The sequence below is a fragment of the Nyctereutes procyonoides genome, unplaced genomic scaffold (genome assembly GCF_905146905.1).
Source record: "Nyctereutes procyonoides isolate TBG_1078 unplaced genomic scaffold, NYPRO_anot_genome, whole genome shotgun sequence".
NCBI classification, from domain to species: Eukaryota; Metazoa; Chordata; class Mammalia; order Carnivora; family Canidae; genus Nyctereutes; species Nyctereutes procyonoides.
In genome coordinates this window covers 29,177,130-29,189,591 of record NW_026575035.1, presented here as the reverse complement: position 1 = coordinate 29,189,591, position 12,462 = coordinate 29,177,130, and the positions used below count along the sequence as shown (strand labels likewise).

At 37.0% G+C, this 12,462-nt stretch overlaps 1 protein-coding gene across 5 annotated transcripts in view; it reads right to left on the bottom strand.

Moving 5' to 3' along the window:
- PRKDC (protein kinase, DNA-activated, catalytic subunit) overlaps window positions 1–12,462 on the bottom strand; it is a 215,362-nt gene that overhangs the window by 80,948 nt on the left and 121,952 nt on the right. For all 5 annotated transcript variants that reach the window (XM_055318273.1, XM_055318275.1, XM_055318274.1 and 2 more), the window contains 7 exons: window positions 9,471–9,582; window positions 7,099–7,223; window positions 6,864–7,013; window positions 5,508–5,681; window positions 4,539–4,637; window positions 3,172–3,379; window positions 937–1,126 (listed from right to left, as the gene is read on the bottom strand). In XM_055318273.1, coding sequence (XP_055174248.1) covers window positions 937–1,126; window positions 3,172–3,379; window positions 4,539–4,637; window positions 5,508–5,681; window positions 6,864–7,013; window positions 7,099–7,223; window positions 9,471–9,582 — 1,058 coding nt within the window. The remainder of the gene's footprint in view (window positions 1–936; window positions 1,127–3,171; window positions 3,380–4,538; window positions 4,638–5,507; window positions 5,682–6,863; window positions 7,014–7,098; window positions 7,224–9,470; window positions 9,583–12,462) is intronic.

The window sequence follows — 12,462 nt, the reverse complement described above, 5'->3', positions numbered from 1 at the left end:
AAAGACACTAGGCGGAAGCTCTATCAGGTTTCTAGTGGGCAACCTGAGGCAGCTCAAGTGTCTGAGCCTCAGTGTCCTCATTTGTGAAGCAGGAAACACCCTACCTGCTCCCTCAAGCCACTGTGATCATTACAGGACTGATACTTTGTATCTACCAAAAGGTACTAAAATTCATGATGCCTAATATAGTGTCATAAAATATTCATCATTCAAATCAATCCTACTTGTAGAACCAAGAGAACGGGAAAAAATTTAAATTTATATAAAGGAACAACACTGAAACATTTACATGAAATGATTTAGGCATTTTACTGTACAACTTAGACATCTCTGATCAAAGGAAACAGGTGAACAATTTAAGAAAGAAAAGTTTAATAAACTATAAACCTAGTAAATGACTTTGGTCTGGCTCTTTAGTTCTTTGCTTTTGAGATAAGGGGTTTTAAATTTGATGCACTAAATGGATTTTTCTGGACAAAATCAAAATAAAACATACATGTACTGTAACTTTTGTTTTTTCCAGTCAAAAATAATCCTTTTCTACTTTTTTTTGTTGTAAAATTTAGAGAACACCAAATTAACTATTTTAACCATTTAAAGTGTACAGTACTATGGTGTCAAATATTTTCACACAGTTGTACAACCATCGCCACAATTCATCTCTAGATCATTTCCATCTTCTCAAACAGAAACTCCATAACCTTCAAACACCAGTAGCCCATCACTCTTCCCCAACCCTCCCCTTCCACTTTTTATCTCTAAGAATATGATGACTCTTGGAATCTCAGTGCTTTTCTCCTTTGACTGATATAGCTTTTCTGTTGGTTCTTACTCTTTTCTCTTATTGTTTTACTTTTCTTATAGTCAATGTTCTTGCAGTAGAGGCCACTTCCACAGATCATATTGCCTGGTGCAGATGTTCAGGTGAACAGTTACCTGCAGTTTGTGTAGGTGTGAAGTCATACTGCTGTTGGGTGGCCCGTATCTGCCTAGCCATCACTCCTTGAGCTGGGAGGGATCGCTCCTGCGTCTGAGTCTGAAGAGTACTTTGGGAACCCTGAGTCTCAATAAACATCGGAGTGAGAACAGTACTTCGGAAACGCCAGTCAGAATCAATGGTATATTCCTGAATGTAAGAGAGCTCCAAATGAAATAATCGTCCTTCTTTAGCAACACTGAAATACATTTATTTTATTTTATTTATATTTTAAGGATTTTATTTATTTATTCATGATAGACCAGGAGGGCAGAGACAGAAGCAGGCACAAGAAGGGGAAGGGGCAGAGGAGAGAGATAAGCAGACTCCCTCTGAGCAGGGACACCCCCCCCACTCCGGCCCACTGCCTGAGCCCCATGGAGCTCAATCCCAGGACCCTGCCAAAGGCAGACGCTCAACCACTGAGCCACCCAAATATGCCCCCATAATATTTTCATTTAGAATTCATTGGTATTATCAGCAAATATGTACTATAATTTCATGTATCTGTGAGAAGCAACTGAAGAAGAACCTTTCCAAACTTAAAGACTTTAACAATTTGCCAACTAGAAATACTGATTAGTAGTAGGGCAGAAAAACCGTATTTCTCCTCCTTCACATTCTGAATTAAATGGCTTCATGCCATACTCAAAAATGGCACCACAGCTGTAACAAGCTAAAGGGCTCAGCTCCTTCCAAAGTCCCATTATGTGCCTGACACTAGGAAAATCACCAGGAGGACAAGTGCAGGCAAAACAGTCAGGTGCTACTGCCCAGCTTGGCAGAGATAAAGTGAGCATGTACGTAAATATGTAAGTCATCACAGGTTGTTAAGGCTGTCAGGAGAAAGTTCACACTTGGCATCTACTAAATGAATGAGGGGACTGATGAGGAAGGATGGCATTATGGAGAAAGGAAAATCTAAGTGGAGGCTAAAAGGCAGACAAGTGCGAGCAGATGAGGCTGAAGCAAATGTGAGTGTTTTGGAAAGGAATGTGTGAGTATTTCAAGTAAAATAAGAAGCCCAGTATATCACTAATCATCAGGGAAACACAAAATCACAGTAAGACATCACTTCACATCTGTCAGGTGGCTAAGATCAAGAAAATAAGAAATGACAAGTATTGGCAAGGATATGAAGAAGAAACCCTCATGCACTGATGTGTGGAATATAAATTGGTGCAAACACTAAGGAAAACGAACAGTACAGAGGTCCTCAAAAATACTAAAAATAGAAATACCATAGGATCCAGCTATTAGACTTCTGGGTATTTATCCAAATAAAGCAAAACTTGGAAAGATATATGCACCTTGATGTTCACTGAAGGATTATTCATAATAACCAAGACATGGAAGCGACCTTAATATCTATCAATGGATGAATGAATACAGAAGATGTGATGTGATTTAATGGAATATTACTGAATCATAAAAAGAAGGAAATCTTGCCATCTGCAACAACATGGATAGACCTTGAGGGCATTATGTTAAGTGAAATATGTCAGAGAATACCACATGATCTCACTTACATGTGGAATCTAAAAAGTAACAACAAAACAAACAAAAAAACCTAAACTGCTAGTTATAGAGATCAGACTGATGATTGCCAGAGGCTGAGGATGAGGGAAGGGGATATAGGGAAAGGGGATTAAAAGGTACAAACTTCTAGTTAAAAAATAAATAAGTCATGGAGACAGAATGTGCAGCATGGTGATTATAGTTAGTAATACTGTATTGTATATTTTAAAGTTGCTAAGAGAGTAGATGTTAAAAGTTCTTCATCACAAGGAAAAAAAAATTTGTACGTACATGGTGAAACTACACTTACTGTGGTGATTATTTCACAATACACACAAATATCAAATCATTATATTGTACACTTGAAATTAATATGTGTTAATTATATCACAATAAAAGAAAGACAACCAGTTTAACTCTATTAGAAAATGTTTGTCGACTGGGACGCCTGGGTGGCTCAGTGGTTGAGTGTCTGCCTTCAGCTCAGGGGGTGGTCCTGGGATCAAGTCCCACATCGGGCTCCCTGTAGGGAGCCTGCTTCTCCCTCTGTCAATGTCTCTGCCTCTCTTTCTGTGTCTTTCATGAATAAAGAACTCTATAGAAAAAAAAAGAAAATGTTTGTTGACTATAAGACAGGAAAAGCTTATAATATTTATTAATAGAGGTAAGTAGTTCACCTGAAATTCACATTCTGACAGAGGATGCTCAAACACAGGGTTTGCATAATCTGGACTCAGGCTAGTCATTTCAAGTAGAAAATCTGTTGCTAAACTTAAAAAGTGCACCTCTATCTTTGGAGAATATAAGGAATTTAGTGCCAACAATCGGTCCAAAGTATTTGAAGGTAATCTTGTTTCATGGCTCCAGAAATTTCGAATAATTAATCTGAAAAGCAGAGAGGAAATAAGCATATTTCTCAGATATTAGTAAATGAGAAAGAATGTCCTACACACAGTGTCATGCGAAGGCAGTTTGTTGTCTCTATAAAGCTTAACATACAGGAAAACTACATTCAAAATTGTATAAAGAGCTTAATCTGAGTTATGAACAATAACATGCACTGAAAGAAGGGAATACTCCAAAACTTTAACATATTTAACAAGAGGTGAAAAACTGGATGATTTTGTTCTCATTTCTATTATGTGAGAATGATCTATTATTTTCAATGATGATTATATAAGTATTTGGAAACTAAGAAAACACCTTAAGAAATTATATATACTCCTTCACTGCCTTGCTAAAACAACTCACTCCAAGAATTAGTGCCATAAAATATTCAAAATTTAAACTAGTTAAAAACTAGGTTATGCTCAGGGTGCCTGGGTGGCTTAGTTAATGAAGTACCTGAGTTTTGATTTCAGGTCTGATCTCAGAATTGTGAGATCAAAGCCCACAGTGTGTGGAGCCTCCTTAAGATTCTCTCTCCCTTTCCCTCTGCCCCTCTCACCCGCTAAAACAAACAAAAAACAGGGTAGGTTCTATAATTTATGAATGCTTATGAAATTGAAATGAGTTTAAAATTGCAGAATGGAAAACTGATATAGAGAATCATACAAAAAGTTTCTGCCCTTTCTTAGCACTTGAAAAAATGCTCACAAAACCACCAGGGTAGGCATTTTAGAAGAAAATAATCATTTACAATCCTAGATATAATCAATATTATAGTTTCCTCATATTTCTAAAATTTCAAACATTTCACTCAATATGTATAGTGTGATCTCAACTATCTGAGTTAAATCAGAAACATAATAATCATCCCACAGATTTTTTTATTTTGAAACACTCATGCTCACTGCATGAGCAGAGAAAATTTTATCCTTACCACTTTTTAAGAGTTTTCTATAGAAATAACTTGTCAGGACTTTTAAGTCTTAATGTGATTTCAAATACTTTTTTATTAAACACTATGAATGGAGAAAGCAGAGAAAATGCTAATACTATAAATATAATTCTAAAACTGCTGAAAAATACTTTGTGCAAATCTAGAAAGAAATATCCCTAAATTTATTTGTCCTGGCCCAATTATTCCAGGAGGAGCACATACTGAAGCCCAGCATTCTCATCAATCAATCCTTGAATCAACACATCTTTTGCCAACTTAAATACTTCCCGAGAGTCATCATCTGCTTGACTTTCTGGATCTCTGAGAAAAAAATAACAAAATGACAAAACATTAATATTGTCTTCTATCAGTTTTGTTCAACCCCAAAACACCACCTATAATTAAAGGAAAATAATCTGGCTTTTCCCATGGTATTTTAACTTCCCAAATCACAGCAGAACCTACCCTCATATGTATATACCCTGACACCCTCCTCTGATGCCTCTGTGAGCCCATCAAAGTGACTGTCATCACCCCCCCCGCCCCCCCGCAAAGTGATAGGGCTCACATGCATGAGGCAGAGTGGATGGGTAATGTAAGCAGGGCTGCACAGGGCTCCCTGGGAATGCTAAGAGGTCCCTGGAGAGGATCAGACCTCTCCTAGGAAGTGGTGTGATGGACGTCCTATAGGATAAAGACATCCCACAGAGTTCATTTCCTTAATTTTGTCAGATCTTAAAGGGATAACTATAAAAACAGATTACACTATTAACTCAACCAATAACTGCATACTCTGAATATTTCCCATAGGTACATAAAAGGAGTTAAAATAAGGATACATGTCAATGTACTAAAATAAACTTGTTTTAATCATTAATCATATGTTTAAAAGTGTTTTATTATTTATTATAATCTGTTCCAGATTGCTATAAGCACCCAAATATTCCCTTAAAAATAGTAATATAAAATATTAATGTAGTGGGGTGCCTGGATGGCTCAGTCAGTTAAGCACCCAACTCTTGGTTTTAGCTCAGGTCATGATCTCAGGGTCATGAGATCAAGCCCCATATCAGGCTCTGTGCTGGGTGTGGGGTCTGCTTAAGATTCTTGTTCTCCCTCTTCCTACCCCTCCACCACCACCTCCCACTAAAAAAAAAAAAAATTTTTTTTTTAAGTTAACGTAGAGCTTACCGGTAATTGTCATGAACCCACATTAGAATATTATACATTTGTTCCCTACACACTGGAGAAGGATGAGAAATGAATTCTACGACAGAATTCAAAAGGTCTCGGAGTTCTACTGGCTTCAATTTTGCCATCATCTTATAAATTATGTCCAAACACACTTTCTGTCTTTCATCATCTCTATAACGAGAGATTTTTAAAAACACACAAATTTAACAATTTTTATTATACTTTCAGATATGACAAGTAACTTTTTCTTCTTTGTGCTATTGCAAAATTTATTACAACAGAAACATAAAAATTACATTTAAAAAAATTATCATGAGCTAGAATGTTAAAAAAATACAGATTAATTCACTGTGGTATCCTGCATTGGATCCTGGAATAGAAAAAGGACATTAGTGAGAAAACTGATAAAATCTATATAAAGTGTTGTTTTGTTAACAGTAACATACCAATGTGAATTTCTTAGTTTTGACAAATGTACCATAATTATATGACACGGAAAAACTGGGTGAAGGGTACATGAGAACTTTGTGCATTATCTTTCAACTTTTCTGTAAATATAAAGTTATTCCAAAATAAAAGTTCATTTTTTAAAAATCCCAAATGTCAACCAAATAAATTAAAAATAAATTAAATAAATTAAATTAATAAATTAAATAAGTAAATTAAAAACAAAGGATTCCACATTTTGAAAAAATGATTTCAAGTGCTAGTCAAGCCACCTGGGCAGGTCAAAACCAAGTTAAGAGTAGCCTGGGCCTCAAATAAAGTGCACACCTGTTTCCTGGTTTTATGTATTTTTTCCTCCTCAAAGCCCCCAGCTTAATGCTTTACTCACGGTAGATACTCAGTAAATTTCTACTGAAGGATAACACAACACAATGACATATTCTTTGTTATTGGCATTAATAATTTATCCCTATGTAAAAAATATGTATACAGACAAGTCTGAAAAAGAGTACAGAGAAATACTGTAATCAGTATTTCTACAGGGAAATACTGAATCACTGTAAGTGATCAACATCACCTTTAATATTTTAGTAGTATAATGTGAAAATAAATGAATCATTTTAAGAAATAATGGAAGCCTCCTAGCTGGCAAAATGACTACAGAACTCAAAACCATGCATTTTAAATCTGAAAAGAGCCACAGACAATGCTTGAGGTGTGGCTTTCCCAAAGTGTCACATCATAGGAGGCAGGAGGGCATGCTCTACCACCTTTAATTCTGATTAAAATTTAACAAATATATTTTATGAAAACCTACAAATTCTTTTAGTTGAAGGAGACAGCTGAACAAATCAAAATTTTATGAGCCAGCTGCCTCTGAGAATATAGAGCTAGTTTCACACTCACCTGTGTCTCATGACTTGAATGAAATCTTTGCTCTTTAACTCTAAGTAGATATTTGTTATTTCCTCTGCACGACACAACACCACCTCCAGACAGAGGGTCTTCATCACTCCGTGAAATTTTGGCAGCAGGAAGAATACGGCGTTCATAAATCTAACCAGTGGACATGGCCAATGAGTGAGAGGACAGTTACAGACAGTCCCTTCCAACACGATGTCCACCATAACTGACATCTTACCTATCAGCAAGAGGAGGAAAGTTCTTCACAACTTTGTTCAAGCACACAATAAATTTGTCCTCCATCGTATTCTGATGTTGTTTCAACTGCTTTATGACCAGTTCATACACCATATTCTCCAATATCTGAAAAATTCATTTTTTTTTTTTCAAATTCACAAAGGTGCAAACTTACACTGTTTACTGAAAACAGGTTTGTCTTGAATAGTTAAGTGAACTCAAGGAAGGTGTTCCATGCTATCACCTACAAAGTAAAGGTGTTCACAGGATACAGTGTCAGGCGTGTGCACAGGTTTGGCATTAACCCCTGGCCACAAGAAGATCTGGGGCTGTGAGTTGGGTGAATCAAGCCATCACCATGCCTGCTCTGTGCTGCTACCACTGGTGGCATCCAGCTGCTGTCCGACGGCAGGTTAGTAAAGATTAGTGCTTCCTCTGACACCTGAAATACTGCTAACAAGTTATTTGAGAAGCTGAACTAAAATCAGTAACTAAATGCTAGGTAAACATATTTTATGATGTCAGGGTTAATATCTCTGGTCAAATATTCATACAGACCAGAATTTTTAAGCAACTTTATCTAAACAACCAACCCCATCACTGTATATCTCCCTATAGTTTTCTCTTCAACACGTGTTACTATTTACCATGATAGATTCGCTCGTGTATTGTCTGTATTCCCTCACCTAATGCTAGCTAGCTTCCTGAGGCAGGGGCTTGGCCTGCCCTGTTCCTGGCTGCATGCTCAGAGCCCAGAGCCAGCCAGTAAGTACCTGACATATATAACCAAAATTATAAAAGAATACAATATGGGTGAACAACAGAAGACAAATGCATGCACATACATGCTGATGACTGGAGACTACATCTCAGGCACTAAAAGCAATTTAGTGGTTAGAATATGAGTGATTCTCACTTCCTTATATTTCACTCTTTTTCTAATTTCTACACTAACTCAATACCATTTTATATTCAGAAAAGAACTATGTAAAAAAAATATTTATCATTCTTACTAACTTGAAATTTAAGTGAAGAGAGATTAAACCTGGGATCTGCTATAATTTGCTCCATCTGTACTGAAAATTTAGCATATTATGTAATCTGAAACCTAACACTAGGGACATCAGAATCCTGTAATAACAACAAGGTTATTCTAAATATTAAAATCTTATTTTACAAAAATAGCTGGTAATCCCTAAAATAAATTATAAGACTGATCTCCTCAAAAAGTTCTCTTTCCCTTAACTTTTTTTTAAACATAAATAAATGCTCAACTAGCAAAATGCGCAGGGGTCCACTACATTGTGCTGGGGTATGCTGGGTGCCTTCAGGATCTTCTGCCTTCCCTAAACTCCTCACCCAGTCACATAGTGAAAACAGCCCAATCTCTACTCTGCATCTTTACTTTCAGAAGAATATGTGGACTGGAGGTATAAAGTTGGGAATCATGAACATACAGGCAGTTTCCAAAGCCATAGGCTGGATAGTTGACAGGGGAGCAGGAGGACCAGAGCTAGGGAGGTGACCAAGAAACATGGAGCTACAGAAGAAAGAAGAAACTGCCCAGGAAGTAGGAAGAGAGCCAAAAGAGTGTCCTAGAAGCAATGACAAAGGGAAATCAGGAGGAATGATCAACTATGTCATCTTGGACAGATTGCAAAAAGACCTGCCAAGAGCGGCTTATCACAATGAGTGACAGTGGTTTTGAGGGCTCCAAAATACATAGCACCTCACTTACTAATCATGGAAGGACAGCAATGTAAGCATCATTCCACTATGCTATTTTCAAGTAATTTAGAACATGTAATTTCCATACACTGGTCCAAGAAATTTACATATTTGTAATAATTACACATGCTATTGAGTACTGCAGTACTCTGAATGTACATTGCACTTGAAGATACAGTGAGGTAATTCTGTAAAGTGGGTAGGGCACGCAAGACTGAGAAATGGTCTCTGAGGTACCCTGTCCTGTCTCACAGCTATATTCTGTCCCAGATTGGAACTAGGGCATTTTCCTAGTTACCTTAGCTCTAACTAACCATGGCAGGTAGCCAACAAAATAATTTTCTCCAAAAGGAAATCCTGGCATTACTTTCAGAGGAATGAAAACCAGTTATATATTCATATTCTGACTTTCACAATAAAAATTTACCAATCTTTAAATGTTCACGAAGTTTACAAGTGTTCAAAAAAATCGTATGTCCTCTTTAAAAAAAATCGAGCACTGTATACAACCAGAAAGACTAAAGTATTAATAAATGCAGAATGCCCACTTTGCTTTATTACATTATAGAGGATATAAGTAACAAGTGTTAATGATAAATCAAATCTGAAAAAGAAGTATTTATTAAAATTGTATAACACACTCACATTTTCTCTCTCAGTAATATATCGAAGAGTAAGTCCTAGAACTTCTGCTGCTGCTGCATATACCTCTTTATATTTTACAAAGGACATGTTACTGACTAAAGCTTCAAAGTATCTGTAACAAATATAGAAAATAAATATGTATCAAATAATACATACTGTTGACATAAAAATTTAACAACTTTACTCTTTGTGCCACATTAATAGCACAAATTGAGAAAATACAAAACATAAAACATAATCCAAGGTATTTATGTGAAAATACATGTGAAGATATACTTAAGGCTGTTACATCATGACCAGGAATGTACATTAAAGTTCCCAGTTCAATCACACAGGACCTACTATAGTCAAAGTAAAACATAGTGCTGGATGGTATACAGAAACCATAGTGAAAAGAAAGCTACTATCCAATATCATGATTTATCAACAACCCTTGAAAGCCATCTGCTATGACAAGAGCAGGACACAGAAATGAGGAGAGTGAACACCAGCGCAGGGCCCCCGGACTCCATCGGCCACAGCACGTTAGGCTCCACCTCCAGAGAAGCTCTGTTCAGTTGTCATTGAGTGAATCAAAGCTCCAAAAATGTAACCCATCTAAAAGTAAACTATTTCCCATTGAGTCTTTATGGACTCACATGTCTGTATACAGTATCAGGTGACTGGTGTAACTAGTGCCAGGAGGCTAATGCATGAAGGCCAACCAAAGTGAGACACTCTAAAAATAATGGGAAAAGCTCAGAAGGTGGATGCTCAAATCTACAGTAACAGTGATGCAAACACTGACTTTTCAAAAATCCTAAAACGGTAGGACAATGAAGTTCCATTCTATGATGGTACAGATTATCTTTTTTTTTTAATTTAAATTCAATCTGTCACCATATATTACATTATTAGTTTCAAATGCAATTTTCAATAATTCATCTGAAGTATATAACACTCAGTGCTCATCACATCATGTATCTCACTAGCATCCCTCCCTCCAGCCATTGGGCGGCATCCATCCCCACGCACATAGGGTCATAATGGAGGGATCAGAGGCTGTAGCTACAGCAAAAAGTACAGTGACAGGGCTTTTAAGTCATGATCCAGTAACAAATGATCCCACAGAGCTTGTGTTGCTTTAGGGCAAATGCTGAAAATGAGACATTAGAAAATACCTAACACCTCCTATTTGCTAAAACACACTTGAAACAAATTATACTTATTTTGAAAACCTTAACTTTCTGCATTCACTCCATTAACATATTTCTTCTATCAAATGACCTGTAAGCCCAACTACCTAAATTTTAGTAAAAATATTTTTTACATGGGTCTAGTTCCTTAAATTCATCAAAATTAGACCATATTTCACTGTGTCAGTCCAATTCATCTATATCTTAATCTGGAAAAGAAGCAAAGCTGAACTCCTCAGTACTCATTTTATGCGACAGTGGGACAAGATGGTGGAGGAGTAGGGTGCCCAAGTCACCTGTCCCCACCAACTTACCTAGATAACTTTCAAAACATCCTGAAAACCTTCAAATTCGACCTGAGATTTAAAGAGAGAACAGCTGGAATGCTACAGAGAGAAGAGTTTGTGCTTTTAACAAGTACAACTCGTCTTTAGCCACTCTGCACTGAGCAAAATGACTAGAAAGAAGAACTCACCACAAAAGAAAGAATCAGAAACAGTACTCTCTGCCACAGAGTTACAGATTTGGATTACAATGCCATGTCAGAAAGCCAATTCAGAAGCACAATTATAAAGCTACTGGTGGCTCTGGAAAAAAAGCATAAAGGAATCAAGAGACTTCATGACTGCAGAATTTAGATCTAATTAGGCCTAAATTAAAAAATCAATTAAATGAGATGCAATCCAAACTGGAGGTCCTAATGACAAGGGCTAATGAGGTAGAAGAAAGAGTGAGTGACATAGAAGACAAGTTGATGGCAAGGAAGGAAGCTGAGAAAAAAAGAGAAAAACAATTAAAAGACCATGAGGAAAGGTTATGGGAAATAAATGACAGACTCAGAGGGAAATATCTACATTTACCTGGGAGGGGCACCGAGAAGAACGGAGGACCAGAAAGCATATTTGAACAAATCACTGCTGAGAACTTCCCTAATTTGGGGAGGGAAACAGGCATTCAGATCCAGGAGATAGAGAGATTCTCCCCCTAAAATCAATAAAAACCGTTCAACACCTTGACATTTAATAGTGAAACTTGCAAATTCCAAAGATAAAGAGAAAATCCTAAAGCAGCAAGACACAAGAGATCCCTAACATATATGGGAAGAAATATGAAATTAACAGCAGACCTCTCCTCAGAGACCTGGCAGGGCAGAAAGGGCTGGCAGGATATATTCAGGGTCCTAAATGAGAAGAACATGCAACCAAGAATACTCTATCCAGCAAGGCTCTCATTCAGAATAGAAAGAGAGATAAAGAGCTTCCAAGACAGGCAGGAACTGAAAGAATATGTGACCACCAAACCAGCTCTGCAAGAAATATTAAAGGGGACGCTGTAAAAGAAAGAGGATGCCCAAAGAAATAATCCACAAAAACAGGGACTGAATAGGTATTATGATGACACTAAATTCATATCTTTCAATAGTAACTCTGAACGTGAATGGGCTACAGGATATCATCAAATGCACAGGGTTTCAGACTGGATAAAAAAGCAAGACCCATCTATTTGCTGTCTACAAGAAACTCATTTTAGACCTAAGGACTCCTCCAGCCTGAAAATGAAAGGGTGGAGAACCATTTACCGTTCAAGTGGACCTCAAAAGAAAGCAGGGGTAGCAATCCTCATATCAGATAAATTAAAGTTTATCCCAAAGACTGTAGTAAGAGATGAAGAGGGTCACTATATCATACTTAAAGGATCTATCCAACAAGAGGACCTAACAAACATGAATATTTATGCCCCTAATAGGGGAACTACCAAGTATATCAATCAATTAATAACCAAAATGAGGGGATCCCTGGGTGGCGCAGTGGTTTAGC